Source organism: Mobula birostris, chromosome 3 (assembly GCF_030028105.1).
Source record: "Mobula birostris isolate sMobBir1 chromosome 3, sMobBir1.hap1, whole genome shotgun sequence".
Lineage (NCBI taxonomy): Eukaryota > Metazoa > Chordata > Chondrichthyes > Myliobatiformes > Myliobatidae > Mobula > Mobula birostris.
In genome coordinates, this window is record NC_092372.1 from 66557212 (window position 1) to 66579338 (window position 22127).

The 22127-nt window shown below is 41.5% G+C and overlaps 1 protein-coding gene across 1 annotated transcript in view; it reads right to left on the reverse strand.

Moving 5' to 3' along the window:
* Positions 1–15027, reverse strand: part of grxcr1a (glutaredoxin and cysteine rich domain containing 1 a) — a 60497-nt gene extending 45470 nt beyond the window's left edge. The window contains exon 1 of the mRNA XM_072251852.1: positions 14644–15027. Within this exon, the coding sequence (XP_072107953.1) occupies positions 14644–15027 (384 nt within the window). The remainder of the gene's footprint in view (positions 1–14643) is intronic.
* Positions 15028–22127: the final 7100 nt, after the last annotated feature.

Genomic DNA, 22127 nt, shown 5'->3' on the forward strand with positions numbered 1-22127 from the left:
CTTAATGCATTCAAATCAATTCATATATACGTAACCGGTTGGATTCACCAAGTACTTCCAAGCTCAGTGAATAAGATATGGGAAAGAAAGTAATCAAGGAAGCTTTTTTAATAACAAGCTTCTAATTTTCTTGTTTTTTTAGTAACAAGAAAATTAAAATTGAATTTTATTATCATTTTTTGCAAGTTTTGTCATTGTGAGTTTCCATTACAGCTTGTGTACAGCACTGGTTAACGGTTTAAATTGTTTTCATCAGACTATTGATGTCACACATCCAAAAACAGTCCCCCAAACAAAAAAACTGGCCAGGAGAGGTAATGAGAAAATATTGGCAGAGAGGTCTGATTTTTGTGATCATAATGTTTCTGTGTTTGTTTTGACCTATAGATTTCAATAGAAGAAAAAATATTGTGTGTGTAATAAGTAAGCAATCCAAACATAGAAGAAAAACTTCCATATCAAATTGCCTCTGAGGTACCATATGCCTTGAATATCATCGCAATTACTTATGAATCAAACATATTGCTCAAGAAGAATAAAGTACATTTGTGTTATGTTAGAAACACAGTCAAAATCTGTGAGTATTTGGGAATGGTTGAAGATGGAACAGCATGCAGACTATGGTGTTAAAATTTGGTATTATTGTACAAGCTCCAAGATGATAAGCCATAGGTTTCTCATTGGCTTGTAATATGACTATGAGGCTTTAGAGTGTCAGAGATCGCCAATAGTATTATTATTTTATATACTCTTGGGATGCAGGCAACAATGATAAGACCAGGTATATTGTCAGTCTGTGGTTGGTGGTGAATAAGTGAAAATAGGTTTTCTCTTTCCATTGTTGGAATCTGGGTAGATAAGCAAGTAAAACTGAGGTACGGACTTCCAAGATTCTGACTAGTGACAAGATTCTAGTAGTTAGCGGAATGTGTAATGGGGAGGGGTGAGATAATGACAATCCCACAACATTCCTTCACTTATCTTTCTTATCAGCTGATGTCAGACTAGCTAAAGGTAACATTAACGGAAATGGAGGAGGTGGCAATTAAGCACTGATCAAGCTGTTGAGGCTACTCTTTCCATGTAGGTGGTAGAGACGATTAGATGAATCAGAAGGTGCAGAGTCCCGAAGGTTTGCTTTGCTCATGTAAATATTGTTGGTTAATTTAAGCTTGTAGTTAATGAATGTATGGTATGTCAAGATGTTTGAGCTTTCTGGATAGTTGATACCCGACAACAAGTGAGGCATCTGTTATGCAGCCAAGAGAGGATTGGCTGCTCCAGGTGAAACACTTGAGTCACCAAAAAAGTGTGGGTTCCTGCCCTTGGCCTTGAGGATAAGAAATTACTGAAACAGCTGAAGATGGATAAGTTGAGAGCCCTGCCTTGAAACACTGCAATATTGGGTTGGTACCATGATAATTACTCTCTGAGAACCAGGATTATCTTCAGTTGTGCCAGCAGTGAGACAAGCCATTGAAACAGTGTTCTCTTTAACTCCCACTCACAGTCATTTCTCATTGAAAAAAAGGCTGTGTGAGAACATTTCAGAGCCAAGAAAGGTTAATTGATCTAAACGTGAAGAACTGTCACCCATGACTGCACAATTTGGGTTGCCTCCATTGATAGTTTTCAGTTAGCCACTTCCCTCTATCAGAAAACATAGAAAACCTACAGCATAATACAGGCCCTTTGGTCCACAATGCTGTGCTGAACGCGGACTTACTTAAGAAATTACCAAGGGTTACCCATAGCCCTCTATTTTTCTGAGCTCCATGTACCTGTCCAGGAGTCTCTTAAAAGACCCTATCGTATCCGCCCGCACCACAGTCGCGGGTTGCCCATTCCAAGCATTCACCACTCTCTGCGTAAAAAACTTACATCTCCTCTGTACCTACTTCCAAGCACCTTAAAACTGTGCCCTCTCATGTTGGCCATTTCAGCCCTGGGAAAAAGCCTTTGACTATCAACATGATCAATGCCTTTCATCATCTCATACACCTCTATCAGGTCACCTCTCATCCTCCGCCGCTCCAAGGAGAAAAGGCTGAGTTCACTCAACCTATTCTCATAAGGCATGCTCCCCAATCCAGGCAACATCCTTGTAAATCTCCTCTACACCCTTTCTATAATTTCCACATCCTTCCTGTAGTGAGGTGACCAGAACTGAGCACAGTACAACAAGTGGGATCTGAGCAGGGTCCTATATAGCTGTAATATTAACACTCAGCTCTTAAACTCAATCCCATGGTTCTTAAAGCCCAATGCACTGTATGCCTTCTTAACCACACAGTCAACCTGCGCAGCAGCTTTGAGTGTCGTATGTACTTGGACCCCAGCATCCCTCTGGTCCTCCACACTGCCAAGAGACTTACCATTAATACTATATTCTTCCATCATATTTGACCTACCAAAATGAATCACCTCACACTTATCTGCGTTGAACTCCATCTGCCACTTCTCAGCCCAGTTTTGCATCCTATCAATGTCCTGTTGTAACCTCTGACAGCCCTCCATACTATTCACAACACCCCCAACCTTTGTGTCACCATCAAATTTACTAACCCATCTCTCCACTTCCTCATCCAGGTCATTTATAAAACTCACGGAGAAGGGGTCCCAGAACAGATCCCCGAGGAACTCCACTGGTCACCGACCTCCATACAGAATATGACCTGTCTACAACCACTCTTTGCTTCCTGTGAGAAAGCCAGTTCTGGATCCACAAAGCAAGGTCCCCATGGACCTCATGCCTCCTTATTTTCTCAATAAGCCTTGCATGGGGTACCTTATCAAGTGCCTTCCTGAAATCCATATACACTACATCTACTGCTCTACCTTCATCAATGTGTTTAGTCACATCCTTAAAAAATTCAATCAGGCTCATAAGGCATGACCTGCCTTTGAAAAACCATGCTGACTATTCCTAATCATATTATGCATCTCCAAATGTTCATAAATCCTGCCTCTCAGGATCTTTTCCATCAACTTACCAACACTGAAGTTAGACTCACTGGCCTATAATTTCCTCAGTTATCTCTACTCCCTTTCTTGACTAAGGGAACAACATCTGCAACCCTCCAATCCTCCAAAACCACCTTTGTTCCCATTGATGATGCAAAGATCATTGCCAGAGGCTCAGCAATCTCCTCCCTCACCTCCCACAGTAGCCTGGGGTACGTCTTGTCCTGTCCCGGTGAATTATCCAACTTGATGTTTTCAGAAAGTTCCAGCGCATCCTCTTTCTGAATATCTATATGCTCAAACTTTTCAGTCTGCTGCAAGTCATCCCTACAATCGCCAAGATCCTTTTCCATAGTGAATACTGAAGCAAAGTATTCATTAAGTACCCTTGCTATCTCCTCTGGTTCCATACACACTTTTCCACTGTCACAACTGATTGGTCCCGTTCTCTCACATCTTATCATCTTGCTTTTGTAGAATGTCTTGGGGTTGTCCTTAATCCTGCTCACCAAGGCCTTCTCATGCCCTCTTCTGGCTCTCCTAATTGCATTCTTAAGCTCCTTCCTGCTAGCCTTATATCTCTATCATTACCTACTTTTTTGAACCTTTCGTAAGCTTTTTTTTTCTTCTTGAGTAGATTTTCAAAAGCCTTTGTACACCATAGTTCCTGTACCCTACCATCCTTTCCCTGTCTCATTGGAACGTACCTATGCAGAACTCCAAGCAAATATCCCCTGAACATTTGCCACATTTCTGCCATACATTTCCCTGAGAGCATCTGTTCAAAATCTATTCCAAGTTCCTGCCTGATAGCTTCATATTTCCCCTTACTCCAATTAAGCACTTCCCTAACTTGTCTGTTCCTATCTCTCTCCAATGCTATGGTAAAGGGGATAGAATTGTGATCACTGACTCCAAAATGCTCTCCCACTGAGAGACCTGAAACCTGACCAGGTTCATTTCCCAATACCAGATCAAGTACAGCCTGTCCCCTTGTAGGCTTATCTACATATTGTGTCAGGAAACCTTCCTGAACACACCTAACAGACTGCGCCCCATCTAAACCCCTTGCTCTAGGGAGATGCCAATCAATATTTGGGAGATTAAAATCTCCCACCACAACAACCCTGTTATTATTGCACCTTTCCAGAATCTGTCCCCCTATCTGTTCCTTGATGTCCTGTTACTATTGGGTGGTCTATAAAAAACGCCCAGCAGCATTATTGACCCCTTCCTGTTTCTAACTTCCACCCACAGAGACTCCACAGACAATCCTTCCATGACTTCCTTCTTTTCTGCAGCCATGACACTAACTTTGATCAGCAGTGCCACGCCCCCACCTCTTTTGCCTCCCTCCCTGTCCTTTCTGAAACAATTAAAGCCTGGCACTCTAAGTAACCATTCCTGCCTCTGAGCCATCCAGGTCTCTGTAATGGCCACAACGTCATAGCTCCAAGTGCTGATCCACACTCTAAGCTCAACTGCTTTGTTCATGATGCTTCTTGCATTAAAATAGACACATCTCAAACTATCGGTCTGAGCACATCCTTTCTCTATCACTTGCCTGTCCTCCCTTTTGCACTGTCTCCAAACTTACTCCATTTGTGAGCCAAACGCCCCTTCCTTCATCTCTTCAGTTCGGTTCCCACCCCCAGCAATTCTAGTTTAAACTCTCCCCAGTAGCCTTAGCAAACCTTCCCTGCCAGGATATTGGTCCCCCTCGGATTGAAGTGCAACCCGTCCTTTTTGTACAGGTCATGCCTGCCCCAAAAGAGGCCCAAGTGATCCAGAAATCTGAATTCCTGCCCCCTACTCCAATCCCACAGCCACACATTTATCCTCCACCTCACTCTATTCCTCTCCTCACTGTCACAGGGCACAGGCAGTAATCCCTTTGAGGTCCTGCTTCTCAACTTCCTTCCTAACTCCCTGTAGTCTGCTTTATAGTTTATACTTTATACTTTATGGTCGCCAAACAATTGGTACTAGAATGTACAATCATCACAGCGATATTTGATTCTGCGCTTCACACTCCCTGGATTACAAATATTAAATATTAAAGATATTAAAAATAGATAAAATTAGTAAATATTAAAAATTTAAATTATAAATCATAAATAGAAAATAGAAAAATGGGAAGTGAGGTAGTGCAAAAAACCGAGAGGCAGGTCTGGATATTTGGAGGGTGTGGCCCAAATCTGGGTCAGGATCCGTTCAGCAGTCTTATCACAGTTGGAAAGAAGCTGCTCCCAAATCTGGCCGTACAAGTCAGATCTCCTCAGGACCTCCTCCCTTTTCCTACCTATGTCATTGGTACCAATATGTACCATGACCCCTGGCTGTTCACCTTCCCACTTCAGGATATCGTGGATGTGATCAGAAACATCCCGGACCCTGGCACCTGGGAGGCAAATTACCATCTGTGTTTCTTTCCTGCATCCACAGAATCATCTGTCTGACCCCTAACTATAGAGGCCCCCATCACTGCTGCCATCCTCTTCCTTTCCCTACCCTTCTGAGCCACAGGGCCAGATTCTGTCCCAGAGGTGTGGCCACTGTTGCTTCCTCCAGGTAGGTCATCCCCCACAACAGTACTCAAACAGGAGTACTTATTGTTAAGGGAGCAGCCACAGGGGTACTCTCTAGTATCTGACTCCTGCCCTTCCCTCTCCTGACTGTTACCCACTTATCTGTCTCCCAAGGCCCCAGTGTGACTACTTGCCTATAGCTCCTCTCTAACACCTCCTTACTTTCCCTGACCAGATGAAGGTTATCCAGCTGCAGCTCCAGTTCCCTAACCCAGTCCCTAAGAAGCTGCAGCTCGATGCACCTGGGGCAGATATGGCCTTCTGGGAAGCTGGCTGGGAGTCTCCCAGACTTCCCACATCTGACACCCAGTAGAACACCGGCCTCACAGACATACTTGCTGTTTCTATTCTTCACAGGTAACATATCTCGCCTCGACCCATTATCGCTGAAGGCCCGTTGAGCCAAAGCCCTCCTATTCTGACTTCATCTACTCTGTTGCCGCTCTTCCAGCCCCCTCTCTATAAAGCTGTCTCTCTTTAAACTCTTCGGGCTGGTCTATCCCGCTGACGTCCACAACTGTGCTGATTGGTTCTTTTTATTGGTTGTATGTTGAGCCTGATTCCCGCAGCCCAGTTTGATCAAATGGTGTTTTGATATTGAGGACAGCAGCTCTCAGTTCTCCTCAAGCATTAGGCTGTGCAACAGAATCTGAATCAATCTTGTAAAAGACTCAAGGGTTGAGTTGGTGTGAGCATTGTGAAACAGATTATTAGTGAGTAGATTTCATTTGACAGCAGTATCAGTGACTTTCTCGGTCAGCTAGAGTACATGTCTTCAGCTCTACAGCTAGGACGTGGTCAGAGTCCAGAGCTTTTTGCTTTGTGAACTGAACTGAGAAACATCTTAACACCACATGAGCCACACCAAATTCGTTGGATATGATAACTGTGACAGCTGTACTTCAGACAAGGTTAAATACGGCAGTTGACTGAGCCCCTTCTGACAGAAGGCATCTGCTAACTTTTCATCCTTCCCCTTGCACTGTGTGGGTGACACCAAGGATGAAGATGTGTAAGTTCACAAAGTATTCTGCTCCTGCTACCCAAGTATGATTATATTCCGCAGGATATGATTGGCTATACTGGAGTTTGACCTCATCACCTGATTGTGAGACTCCAGAGCTCTATCATTGACCTGTCATTGCTGGGATTTGGCACACAGTTGTAATTTCACGAGGTTCACACCTTACTTAAGAAGGCATTGCTCCTAATATTTGTTTATTTTTATTTTATTTATTATTTAGCGATACAGCACTGAGAAGGCCCTTCCAACCCTTCAAGCCATGGCACCCCAGCAACCCTGCAACCCCAATTAGCCCTAACCTAATCACGGGACAATTTACAATGACCAATTAGCCTACCCAGTATGGCTTCGGACCGTGGGAGAAAACCGGAGCAAACAGAGGAAACCCATATATTCCACAGGGAGCACGTACAAAACAGCACCGGAATTGTGCTCCAAACTCCAGAACACCCCAAACTGTAATAGTGTCAAACTAATCGCAACGCTACTGTGGTACTCAACATCTTCATAGTCTTAAACCTCATTATCTATACCTGCCTTCTGTATTGAAGCAGGCTTGCAATGTCCTTCTAGACCACGACAGTTTGACCATTGGTGCATATGCCAAACCATTGCTACTAGAAACAACCAAGTTACCTTCTCAAAGAACAATATACTGCACGTCCTTTGCTTTATTCAGTACTATTTCCTAATTCATCACCTGAATTCAAGTTATAGAGAGTTTTCTTCTATAACCTGAAGTCACAAAAGAGCAGAAGAATACCAAGCCCCTCGTTCGTGCCTCACAATTCCATTCCTTGTTATGATCGCTTACAAGTAGCTGACTGACTGGGCCTCCACATCTGTAATTAAGAGTAAACACAACATAGAGTGATGTAGAGTTTGTGCATCAGGTAGTGATAGCAGGTTCGATCTTCTGAATTGTGTTTGTGAACCAACTAAGTTTTCAAACGACCTAACGTGGTTAATATTTTTGGTGCTAACTCATGAAATCCAATCCTTAGAAAGAGGTGACATAGGATCGGAAGGTGTAGAATCCTTGTGGGTAGAGTTAAGAAACTGCAAAGGTTAAAAGACCCTAATGGGTGTTATATGCAGACCTCCAAACAGTAGCCAGGATGTGGCAAACATATTACAATGGGAGATAGAAAAGGCATGTAAGAAGGTCAATGTTATGATAATCATGGGGGATTTCAATACACAGGTACAGTAGATGGCGAAAATCAGGTTGGTGTTGGATCCCAAAACATAGAATTTGCAGAATATATATGAGATGGCTTTTTAGATCAGCTTGTTGTTGAGCCCACAAGGGAAAAGGCAACTCTGGATTGGGTATTGTGTAACAAACCAGATTTGATTTGGAAGCTTAAGGTAAAGGAACACTGAGGGAACGGTGATCATAATATGACATAAGTCACGCTGAAGTTTGAGAGACAGAAGCTCAAGTCAGACGTATCAATTTTACAGTCAGGTAATGGGACCTACAGAGGCATGAGGGAGAATCTGGCCAAAGTTGATTGGAAGGGACATGAGGAGGGATAATGGCAGAACAGTTTCTGGAAGCAAATCAGAAGGCACAGGATAGATACATCCCAAAGATGAAGAAGTATTCTAAACGGAGGATGAGGCAACCACGGGTGACAAGGAAAGTCAAAGACAGCATAAAAGGAAAAGATGGGGCATATAATACATTAAGAATTAGTGAGAAGTTAAGAAGATTGGGAAGTTTTTAAAAACCAACAGAAGGCAACTAAAAAAGCTGTAAGGCTAGTGGTAAAACCACTCCCTTCAATGGTTGGGAAGATTTTGGAGTCCATTATTAAGGATTAGATTTCAGGGTACTTGGAGGCACATGGTAAAATAGGTCAAAGTCAGCATGGTTTCCTTACGGTTGTTTAATTGGATTTTCAGAAACCCTTTGACAAGGTGCTGCACGAGGCATATGAGGCTGGTAACAAAATGAGAGCCCGTGTTATTACAGGAAAGCTACTAGCACAGATAGAAGATTGGCTGACTGCAGAAGGAAAAGTGAGGGAATAAAGGGAGCCTTTTCTGGTTGCCGGACAGTGACTAGTGATGATCCACAGGGATCAGTATTGGGACTACTTCATTTTATGTTATATGTTAATGATGGGATGATGGAATTGATGGCTTTGTGGCCAAGTTTGTGGACGATACAAAGATAGGTGGAGGGGCAGGTAGAATTGAGGAAGTAGGGATTCTGCAGAAGGATTTACAAATTAGGAGAATGGGCAAAGAGGTATGGCATGTGGAATGTAGTGTGGGGAAGTGCATAGTTATGCACTTTTGTAGAAGAAATAAAGACACATACCATTTTCTAAATGGGGAGAAAATTCAGAAATCAGAGGTGGAAAGTGACCAGAGAGTCCTCATGCTGGATTCCTTAAAGGTTAGCTTGCATGGTCAGTCAATGTTAAGGAAGGCAAATGCAATGTTAGCATTCAGTTCAAGAGGACTAGAATATGAAAGATGTAATACTGAGGATTAATAATGAGGCATTGGTCAGACCGTACTTGTAGTATTGTGAGCATTTTTCTGCCCCTTTTCTAAGAAAGAGTGTGCTAGCATTGCAGAGGGTCCAGAGGAGGTTCGGGAGAATGATCTCAGGCATGAAAGGGTTAGTTTATGAGGAGCATTTGATAGGTCTGGGCCTGGACTCACTGGAATTTATAGGGACAAGAGGGACCTCATTGAAACCTATTGAATAATCAAAGGCCTAGATAAAGTGTAGGTGGAGAGTATGTTTCCTATAGTGAAGAAGTCAAAGAGCAGAGGGCACAGTCTCGGAATGCAAGGTCATCCCTTTAGAACAGAAATTAGTAGGAATTTCTTTTGTCAGGGGGTGGGGAATCTGTGGAATTCATTGCTACAGACAGTTATGAAGGCCCGATCATTGGGCATTTTTAAACGGAGTGTTGATAGATTCTTGATTAGTAAAGGCATCAAGGCTTATGGGGAGAAGGCAAGAGAATGGGATTGAGAGGGCTAACAAAACAGCCATGATGGATAGCAGAGCATACATGATGGGCCAAATGGGCCAATTCTGCTGCTATATCCTATGGTCTAAAATAAAACTGAGAATTCAATTTTTATATTATCTCGCTTTTCTTTTTTGGAAAAAGTGACATAATTGTTATCTTCTCAGAGGATGAGCAAATCACATTATTTAATCTCTCTTCTTGATGCATGAATTGCTAGTTTGGAAATTCTACAAACTGCACATATGCAAAATACTTATATGAGTGATTGAATATTCTAGCCTAATACTGTGAGCTACTGTACATATGTTGAATTAGTGCCCTACCTTTGAATGGAAGTATGAACAAAAACACAAAAGGCAATTTAGTGGCCAATTTATTTATATTTTTATCAAATATATTTTGTTTGAAATTTTATTTTGAACATTATAAAGTTCAGTTACTGCAAAAAAATTTGTAAACAGTTTACAAAATTACATTAAGTTGTTCATTAACAAACTCATGATAAAGCAACACTCACAACACGCTGGAGGAACTCAGCAGGTCGGGCAGCATCAGTGGAAAAGGCCGGAACCCTTCGTCAGGACTGTAGGGGGAAGGGGCAGAGGCCCTATAAAGAAGGTGGGGGGAGGGTGGGAAGGAGAAGGCTGGTAGGTTCCAGGTGAAAAACCAGTAAGGGGAAAGATAAAGGGGTGGGGGAAGGGAGGCAGGGAGGTGATAGGAAGGAAAGGTGAAGAAGGAATAGGGGAAAACACAATGGGTAGTAGAAGGAGGCGGAACTAAGGGGGAGGAGGTAGGCAGCTGGGGGAGGGGGCAGAGTGACATAGGGATAGGGGAACGGAGGGGGAGGGAATTACCAGAAGTTGGAGAATTCTATGTTCATACCAAGGGGCTGGAGACTACCTAGATGGTATATGAGGTGTTGCTCCTCCAACCTGAGTTTAGCCTCATCATGGCAGTAGAGGAGGCCATGTATGGATATATCCGAATGGGAGTGGGAAGCAGAGTTGAAGTGGGTGGCTACTGGGAGATCCTGTCTGTTGTGGCGAATGGAGCGGAGGTGCTCAACGAAGCGGTCCCCCAATCTGCGTTGGGTTTCACCGATGTAGAGGAGGCCGCTCCGGGAGCACTGGATGCAATAGATGACCCCAGCAGACTCACAAGTGAAGTGTTGCCTCACTTGGAAGTACTGTTTGGGGCCCTGAATGGTGGCAAGAGAGGAGGTGTAGGGACAGGTGTAGCACTTGCGCTTACAGTGATAAGTGCCAGGTGGGAGATCCGTGGGGAGGGACGTGTGGACCAGGGAGTCGCGGAGGGACTGATCCCTGCGGAAGGTGGAGAGGGGTGGAGAGGGAAAGATGTGCTTAGTGGTGGGGTCCTGTTGAAGGTGGCCGAAGTTGCGGAGGATAATGTGCTGGATCCGGAGGCTGGTGGGGTGGTAGGTGAGAACAAGGGGAACTCTGTCCCTGTTGTGGTGGCGGGAGGATGGGGTGAGAGCCGAAGTGCTGGAAATGGAGGAGATGCGGGTGAGGGCATCATTGATGACAGCAGAAGGGAAACCACGATCCTTAAAGAAAGAGGACATTTGAGATGTCCTGGAAAGGAAAACCTCATCCTCGGAGCAGATGCGGCGGAGACAGAGGGACTGGGAATAGGGAATGGCATTTTTGCATGTGGCGGGGTGGGAAGAGGTATAGTTGAGGTAGTTATGAGAGTCAGTGGGCTTATAGAAGATGTCAGTGGACAGTCTGTCTCCAGAGATGGAGACCGAGAGATCGAGGAAGGGGAGAGAAGTGTCCGAGATAGACTAAGTGAATTTGAGGGCTGGGTGGAAGTTAGAAGTAAAGTCGATGAAATTGACGAGCTCAGCATGGGTGCAGGAAGCAGCACCAATGTAGTCGTCAATTTACCGAAGGAAAAGTTGGGGAGCAGTACCAGAATAGGTTTGGAGCACAGACTGTTCCACATAACCAACGAAGAGGCAGGCATAGCTAGGGCCCATGCGAGTTCCCATAGCTACACCCTTGGTCCAGTTGGCGGAACTGATTCTCACACTCAATGACTTCTCTTTTGGCTCTTCCCACTTTCTTCAGACCAAGGGTTGTGAGTGTTGCTTTGACCCCAGCATCTGCAGATTATTTTGTGTTTAAATCTCATGATAAAACCTTTCTATGCTCATTTTCCATGATAAAATGTTAATATCCTCAGAAAACATTTTCTATTCTAAATATGCATGAGTTTAGATTCGATTTTTCATTACAAGTAATTACATTGGTAATTTCTGTTTCAAATTTTGGCTTAAGTGTTTTTACAGAATCAAATACTTGTAGATGGGAGGTCTATTTTATTCTGTAATTGAACTAGTGAATAATATTAATTTAATTTAATGAGGTAATTTTCCAAGTACTCTGAATGGTAGGGCAAAACTCACAGTGCAAATACACATTTGTACATTATGGATGATGCCCTGTAATTTCCTAACATTTGCCAATGAGGGCAAAGTTCCAAATCAGGTATTCAAAATTCCAGTCTTGCATTTGATGTTAGAAATTCACTCACAAAGTGTTTCACAAAATCCTTTTGGTTGAACTCATAAGTATTATTATGAAGAATTATTGAATTGATTACTAGTTTAATAAGTGATGGGATTTCTACTGGACACACAGAACAAGGATTAATATTACAACATTTATATATAAATATGTTGAGAATTACAAAAAAATAGTATAATGTTACAAATGTAGCAGAGTAATCATAAACAGCTAAGATTCAAAGATTTTCTAATGAACAGAGAATATTAAAAATGATGATCGTCTTTGTGATTTCTCGCAAAATGAATATTAGTGCAACAGTAACAAAGATGCTTAAAGAATTAGCACTACGTTGTTGAACGAAAACAGTCGAGGCAAAAGATTTCATTCAAATTTCAACAAAATATTCACAAAGATAAATGAAATACTTATGTTTGAAATGGTCCACTGAAATTCAATCCAAGAAATCGAGTTCCCAATTTAAAATGTGACCATATGCAAGTGTTTACTGGGTGAAGGGGGAAGAATTGCTATCAAAGAACATAAATAAAATTTGATGTGGTTTTGCACTTGAAAGCTAACATTCACTTGCATTTGTTGGAATGAACGGAGACCATCTACTCCTTGAATTACATGTGTCTAAAAGCAGTAAGGTTCCTTAAGTTTGTTATAGCCAGGAGTGATAATGGGGACTAGCTCCTGCTCCTTATCAAATGCCCCCAATAGTGTGGGCTTCAAATAACCACGTTATTGACAACCACGCCCAGCTTCGGGCCTTCACGCGTGGTTTAGCTACTAACCCCAGTGGAACTGCTTCTACTGACAGGAGAAGGAACAAAGACAGGTTACTGGCACCTTAAAACCAGTCGCTTCAGACAGGTGGCTGGCAGCTCATCTAAGAGAAGGAAAACTCTGATCTCAAACCTCACTGCCTTGCGGCTATACCCACTCATGGGGAAGGCTTCGGGAGTAAACCCCGAGTGAAAAATCCAAAGCTGGGGTCCCTAAGGCAGCCCTACATTGAGTTCACCGCTGACAGGCAACTCCTGCAACACTGCTGGTGCCAAACTGTATCGGTCTCTGCCATTCCCTTGGGTTCGTCAGATGCATGGAGAGGGGGAGCATGCTACGTGGGCAACAGCTCGCTCTCCATATCGTACTGCCAGACTTGCGTATCTAGACAACTAGAACGCAATATCTACAGCCAACTCTGACTGATGGAAGCCCTCACTCACTCAAAAGCAGTACAGGTATAAGGCAAATGAGGAGCACAGATCATTAGAAATAACAGTCCAGTTAACAGTGCCATTAAAACTACAAATGAAGATTTATTTCTCTAGAAACGAAATGAAAAGAAGACTTGGAAATTGTAATAAAATGGATTGGTTGAATTGAAAGGCATGAATGCATTTAAAGTGAAACCTCATAAATTTGTGAGGGTGAAAGGAAAAGCTTATTCTAATCAATTGAAGTGAATGGGAGAAGGCTTGTGTGAAGATGCACCAACTCAGCCAAGGGGCCTGCTCCTGTGCTGCAAAAGCTATGTCTTTATTTACAGCATTTTACAGTAGTTTTAAGCCTAAAAATTACTGTTAGCAAGATTTTAAACATTTAACACAGTAATATGATACCTGCTCCATTACTTGAACAGATAAGATAAAATAAATAGGTAATAACAGCAATGAAGGAAAATTTTATTCAAGTGTAGAATTTAAAAAAGGACAATATATTTACCGAGATTTGCTAATAAGTTTGGAGACTAAACAACTGAAAAGATTATTAATGTTTATATGATCAGCTTCCAAAGCTATTGATGCCAATTGAGGATAGGAAAAGTGCTTATGAATTGCTTTTAACAATGGGAAACAAATTTCATTGCTAACGAACTTGACAAATGAACACAACAATTTACATACATTTATCTGAGCGATGAAGATATTATGAATATGGTCAGCCACAATCACAAAATACACTGAACAGTTGCCATCCCAATACAATGAGTCCTTTCAGAACAAAGTGAATCAGCAGTTAAGACTGAAAACATGTACAGTCCTTGCAAATGTAATCAAATGGAAATCCACAAGTAAGACAGTTACCTACATTATTTCCTTATATCTCAGTTGTAAGTACTATGTTCTAACAACAGATGACCTTTGACATTGTTACATCATTAGATTATTACAACAGAAAACACAAAAGGTTTTTCTTCTGCTGTGACTCAGCTTGGATTCCAGATACAACCATGCACTATTTTCTGAAGGGATGTAAAGAACAATCTAGAAACTATGTGATATATTGATGCCAATGGTGTCATAGAATAACTACACATTAAATCCAGAACGTGGGTGGTATCAGATACTGGCACCACCCTAACTCACTTGATAATTTTTTAAGATTCTTGATGACATCTTTAAGATTACCGTATGGTAGCAAGTATTTTGATATCACACATTTAAAGAAAATCCATTGCCAGCGCTGGTGTTAATTACCAGAGGTAAGAGCCAGTTTGAACAATCTTTATATTCTTAGCGACGTACCTGAACAGCACCATTTGACAAGTTACTGAAAAGTGCCTGTCCAGCACTGACTTTGTGCTTGACACCTCTTACTGTACCATTTTTACTCAAGATATTAATTCTCTTTCTATAGATTCCTCTGTCTTTTGTGGTGCTTGCTAACAGAAGCATGTCATCGCATTCACTTTCACTGCCATCAGTTTCCAGGGAGAAATGCTGCTTGTTATATCCGTTCACTTCACTGTAACCGCTGCCTTGCTCTGTCTCAGAAACGCTGGCACACTCAGACACTTGCAAGCCCACCAGGTCTCCATCAGTGTACACCTCCTTCAGCACCCTTCCACTATTTGCTGAAGATACTCGAAACCTTACTTTTTTCTGCCGGAGTTCTCCTTCTGCCTTCATTATGCCATTAAGCCCAGGATTTTCCATTGAAGAAATAAGTTCACATCGTTTTTATTTTCAGAAGAAAAATTCCTCTTGCAGCCGGCTGAAAATCTGTAAATAGATTTCTCTATGATGTCAGTGGGTATTTCACGTATATAGTACTGCCATCACAATGCAATGGTGTGAAGGGCGATAAAGCTAGTGCTGATCCTTAGAACCTCAATAATAAATAAGGTTACATCATGGTCACCTTTATACCAGCAGAAGGTAAAGTGATATAAATGATTAAATATTTAAGCCAGTATTGTGTACTCTCTGTGTAACAACCAGATGTGAGAAAGTATTAAAAATATTTAGTTCCAATACAATGTGCTACACCAATTCATACTACAAAGTTTGTAAATTCCTCTTTGGATATAATGGCCATTGCAGCGAGTTTTTGATTTGGGTGCTGGAATATTTTGCATTGCCAGAACTAAACAGAAGAAGACGCCACTGGAGAGCCACCCCTACAAAACATGTTGATAGTTCTCTCCGCTGCAATAAATGAGAGAAAGGAAATCCATCAGGTTCTGGAAAATGCATGTGGACATTTCTGAAAAAGAACATTATGACATAAGAATAATGTATAATTAAAAATGACTCAAGAATATCAATAGACTTCAGCCTGAAACTGGGCTTCAGTCTTATTTTAATGATAAAAATAGTTGAAAATTTTAAGTGATTTACTTCCAAAGAAAAGCACCTCACTCCTTGGCTAATGAGGAATTATAAATACAAATGGTTAATGAAGCTTTGCTATCCCCCATTGTGACTGTACAGAATCCATCTCCACAGAAGGCACGATGACTGCCTTAAAAACAAAGTAAAAGGGAATGAGTGTTTGTCACTTCACTGTGTTGCAGTGCATCACTGGCGATGCTCAGAAAGTGAGTTAACAGGTGACAAACATACATAAACTGTGATATCAAAATATGAAGTCGCAGATGCTCCTCAACCAGTCAAGCAGCATGTGTGCATAAAAAAATAGAGTCAATATTTTGGGCTCTATGATGGCGTAGCAGTTAGTATAACACTATTATAGTACCAGTGGACTGGGTTCAATTTCACTGTTGTTTATTAGATGTTTGTACGTTCTCCTGACCGCATGATTTCCTCCTGGTGCTACAGTGTCCTCCAATATCCCAAAGACCATAAGACCATAAGACACAGGAGCAGAACCCATCAGCACATTGGATCCGCTCCACCGTTCCACCACAGACTATCCTGGATCCCACTCAATCCCACACACCCACCCTCTTGCCATATCCAACAATGTCCCGATCAATCAGGAAACAATCAACTTCCGCTTTCGATATACCCATGGACTTGGCCTCCACCACAGTCTGTGGCAGAGCATTCCACAAATTCACCACTCTCTAGCTAAAAAATTCCTCCTTACCTCTGGTCTAAAAGGTCACCCCTCAATTTTGAGGCTATGCCCTCTAGTTCTGGATACCCCCAGACATAGAGGTTAGCAGATTAATTGGTCACATGGGTGTAATTGAGCAGCACAGGGACATGGGGCTAGAAAGGCCTGTTTCTGAGCTGTGTCTCTCTAAATAAAAATAAAATATTTCAGATCAAAGACCCTGCATCAGAATGGAAGGGAAGAGAAAACAAGTGTATTAAGCTGCAGAAAATGAGAGGGCAGAGGGAACACAGGAAATGTCTGTGATAGTGTGTAAAGGGAACTGTCAAGGAAATAATTAATAACCAGCAGTTCGATACAGAAGAGCAAAGAAGGAACAAATTGAAATGTACAGCCACATCAGTGGAGAGAGAGAAAGCAATAAGAGTGGTTACCTAAGAAGGTCAAATTCAACGTTAAGCCCAAAAGCAAGATAATGTGCTTCCTCAAGCTTGAGTTGCGCATCCTCGGAGCAACGTTAGAGGCACAAAGGTATCAGAATAAGAGTGGTGTTAAAGTGACAGGCATCTGAAAACTCAGTGTTGCCCTTGTGGACTGAAGAGAGCTTGGAAAAACAGCCATGCCTCTCCACTGTAGAAAATACCATATTGTGAGCAGCAAGTGTAAGCCATTAGATTAAAAGAAATGCAAATAAACCACTCCTCCTCAAGGAAGGATAGCAGGCAGATAAACGGCAAAATCAGAATCAGAAGCAGGTTTATTATCTCTGACATATTCACGAAATCTGTTGTTTTGCGGCAGTATTACAGAGCAATACATAAAGTACACTATAAATTACAATGAGAAATATATGCATTTAAAAAATTAGAAGAGTAGTGCAAAACAAGAGACAAAATACTGAGGTAGTGTTCATGGGTTCATTCAGACCATTCAAAAATCTGAAGGCAGAGGGGAAGTAGCTGTTCCTCAAATGCCGAGAGCAAGTCTTCAGGCTCCTGTACCTCTTCTCTGATGGTAGTAATAAGAAAAGGGCATGTCCAGAATAGTGAGGGCCCTTAATGGTGAGTTGTCTCTTTTTGAGGCATCACCTTTTGAAGATGTCGTTGATGGTCAGGAGGTTAGTACCCGTGATGGAGCTGGCAAATTGCAGATGTTTGGGTCCCTGGCTGGAGGGCAGGCTGAAAGTGAAACGGCACGTGCTGCAATGCATGTGATGGAAGTGCCTTCAGGAGAATTCCATGAACCAACACACTTTTCCATTCCACATGGAAATCTCAGTAAATGCACAATTTCACCCTTTTATTTCTTAACCTTCCTCTACTCAAAGTTCAAAGTAAATTTATTATCAAAGTAAATATGTTATCAGATACCACCTTGAAATTCATTTTCTTCCAGACATTTATAGGGAAAAAAGAAACACAGCAGAATTTTACAAAACAACTATAGATAAACAAAGACTGATAGAACACCAATTTATATAGGACAAACTGTGCAAATAAAATAATTTTTGAGAAAATGAGTTGTAAAGATTCCTTGAAGGTGAGTTTCTGAGTCATAGAATCAGTTCAGAATAGTGGTGAATGACGTTAATCATACCAGGTCAGGAGCCTGGTAGTTGTAGGGTAATAACCTGGTGACATGGAAACCAAGGCTTCTGTACCACCTGCCCAATGGTAGCAGCAAAAAGAAGGCATGGACGCAAATCTAGGACATAATCAGTCCTTTCAGGTGACGTAGCTTTTCATTTACACTTTAATGTATTGTATTTTGTTGTATTTAGCATATTCCAATTTCACATATTGGATTCAGTGCTCCTGATGTGGTCTTCCTTACAACAAGGAAGAAAGCACGGGTAGAATGAGTCATTCAATCCATCTGAGCTTCCAGGCACTTGTCAATTTAACCTCTGACCTCTATTTATTTGTTTCAACAATATACTTTATTCATAAAAATATACACAGGAAATACATTTGGTATTCATCCTTAAATTAATTCCTCCAACAAATCAAGACATCCTCTTCCATTGTAACAATACTGCTCATGTTTCGCCTGTAAACAATACACCATGAAGATGTTGATACCCAGGAGCCAGCCCTCAATGTCCAGTGGTCAAAGAACACCTGTGGTCCTCTTACCTCTCTGTTTCCAACATTGCTCAGGGATGGCCACTGTAAACTCAAGAAGCAGTTAAATCATGTGGATTATAATAACTATCTTTCATCTGGGCAATCATGGTCTGAATGATTTAATATTGAAATTAATGATATAAAGCAGCTATCCATTTTTTTTCTCTCTCCATGGATATTATTTGATCTTTCACTTTCACATTATTTCTTTTATATCCAGTTGAGGAGTCATGACCCAAATGGTTCACTGGCCATTTCCTTCCACAGTTGCTACTTGACCAACTGAGTTCCTCCAGCAGTTTGTTTTTTTAAAATTCTAGATTCCAACATCTGCAGTCCCTTGAGTCTTTACTAGCCCCCTTTTTAATAATTGCTATATTATATCACGGGCCCACATCCTATTATACACATTCCTTTTGCTTTCTTCACCCCTTCCCCTCACTACACATTTGTTCTCTTACTTTTCCATTTCTGATGAAGGGTTCTTAATCTGAAACGTGTTTCTCTTATGTTGACGCTGATTGTCCTGATCAGTATTTACAATATTTTCACCTCAGAATTCCAGCAGTTTGGCACACTAAAAGACATTAAATAAGTAAGAAAATCGAATTAAAATAGAATGAGATGAGCATATGTAGAAGGAGTACGAATGAATGGTTGGTGATGGATGTGGACATGGTGCATGGAAGGTCCTGCTTCCTAACTGTATCTTTCTAAAAATCTATGAGTAATATATGAATTATAATTGGGTAGAATTCAACTTTAACACTTGGAGTGGAACCTTTGTTCCATAACAATAAAGTTAACTGAATTGGCTCCTCATTTAGTTCAAGATATAATACTTCAAAATATTTATATTAATGGTTGAGAGCTTTGGATTAAGGACCTGATGAAGGGTTTGACTCAAAACTATGACTGTCCATATTCCTCTGTATATGCTGCCTGACCAAATGAGTTCTTCCAGCATTCATTGTGTTGCTCCAGATTTCCAGCATCTGCAGTCCTTCTTGTATCTTCATGTTAATCATAGTAACTTGTGCAAATATACAGTATTGTGCGAAAAGTCTTATGCACATATATATAGCTAAGGTGCCTAACCCTTCTGCACAGCACTGTAAGCTATTTTTATATCATTTCCTGTGTGAGGTAATTTTGACTTGATTTGAAGCAAGATTGAAAGACCTCCATCTCCATCCTTTATTTACCCTTAAAACAGCAATATCTGTGACTCTTAAGTTTTTGTTAATACTGGTAAATATTTAGTATATACAGTATTGTGCAAAAGTCTTGGGCACATGTATATAGCTAGAGTGCCTAAAACTTTTGCACAGTACTGTAGGATTTAAAATCCATCAAACAAACTGACACACTTGACTTCCACCACCCAAGTGGTGTGAATGATGCGTTTGTGTCTCTATCACCCAATTGCAAATCTGTTGCAGAGCAACGGAACTATTTCACCATTTGTGAATTTGAAAATCAAGGGAAATGAACACACACCAGGTTCTGAAATAAGTTGTGGTCAAACACAGTGTGGTGTAAATTCAGTGCAGCAGAATGAACGAATAAAAGATCAGCTCCTGCTGTTCACTAGAAGCATCTTCAGACTCATATAAGATGAGAAGAATAACACAGTATCAAGTAAAATATAGACACAAGAGATTCTGCAGATGCTGTAAGTCCAGAGTAACACATACAAAATGCTGGAGGAACTCCGCAGTTCAGGCAGCATCTATGGAAATGAATAAACAATCAACATTTTGGGCTCAGACCCTTCTTCAGGACTCAAAAAGAATTAAAAGAAACTGAACTGTTTCGGAAGTAGAGGAAAACGACAGACTATGGCAGAAGATATCAAATATTTTCTGGTATATGAAGAGTAAAAGTGAGGCAAGAGTGGACATTGGACTGCTGGAAAATGATGCTGGAGAAGTAGTAATGGGGAATGAAGAAATGACGGACAAAGTGAATAAATATTTTACACTGACAATATGGTACAAATCTGAGCAATGGCAGGGGTCAGAAGTGAGTATAGTCCCTGTTACTAAGAAGAAGTGCTTGGGAAGCTGAAAGGTCTGAAGCCGGATGAGTCATCTGGACCAGGCAGGAAAAGATAGCTGAAGCGATTGCGGAGAAATCAGTAGTGATCTTTCAAGAATCACTAGAGTCAGGAATGGTTCCAGAGAACTAGAATATCACAGCTGTCTCTTTATCCTTTAAGAAAGGGGGAAGGCAAAAAAAAAACAGTTAATTATCAGCTAGTTAGTCTCACTTCAGTGGTATGTAAGATTTCAGAGTCCATTATAAAGGATGAGGTTTCAGGGTACTTGGAAACATGTGATGAGCAAAGTTTCCTTAAGTAGAGATCTTACCTGACAGATCTGTTGGAATTCCTTGAGAAAGTAAAGAGTAAGATAAATCCTTTACCATAGCATTGGAGAAGGATAGGAACAGACAAGTTAGGAACGCGTTTAATTGGAGTAAGGGGAAATATGAAGCTATCAGGCAGGAAGTTGGAAGCATAAATTGGGAACAGATGTTCTCAGGGAAATGTGCAGAAGAAATGTGGCAAACGTTCAGGGGTTATTTGTCAGGAGTTCTGCATAGGTACTGTGTTGCCTTTAAGACATTTGGCATTTATTTGACTTTGTTGGGTCTGCGCTTTAAATGATTGTTGATAACTATTTTCTAGTTAAAGTTAAAGGTTGATAAGTACAGTTTAACGAAGGTAAATTCATTATCAATGGTATATTGCGGCATGTGATGACGTCACCTCCGGTTTTGCCGCATCTTATGTGTAACCTCTGGTTCGGAGAAGGTTTGAAGGTGGGTGCCATGTGTGCAGCGTGATCGTGAAGAGCTCCGTTTCTACCCACAAAGAAAAATTATAGAAGCAACGCCATAAGTTCATAAGAATGTATTTGAAGTAAAAATATTAACGCGGTTTCTGTTAAAGAAGCGACGGTTGGGGTGGTGCGCTTGCCGGCTTTTCAATTTCAAACGCGGGGTCGGCTCGAGCTCAATGGCCGTTTGACGGGACCCCCTCACCCGCTGCCCGGGGCGGCTGGAGACTCTCACTAAAAGAAGAGAGCGCGCGTAGTCTCCAGAATGAAACAGACGCTGTATATGTTTGTATTTTTTTATCAACAGTTTTCACCATACGATGTTAATGTGGAAGAGTGAACAGTAAATGTTTAACCTTACTATGACTCTGTCTTCATTGGCTCCAGTTTTACTTGGTGTTTAGTCAGAGTTTCAACACACTGCACAAGAACACTACAGGTACATTCCAATGAGACAAGGAAAGGATCCAGAATTGGCTTGCCCACAGAAGGCAAAGAGTGGTTGTAGACGGGTCATATTCTGCATGGAGGTTGGTGACCAGTGGTGTGCTTCAGGGATCTGTTCTGGGACCACTGCTCTTCGTGATTTTTATAAATGACCTGGATGAGGAAGTGGAGGAATGGGTTAGTAAATTTGATGATGAATGGAAGGTTGGGGGTGTTGTGGATAGTGTGGAGGGCTGTCAGAGATTACAGAGGGACATTGATGGGATGCAAAACTGGGCTGAGAAGTGTCAG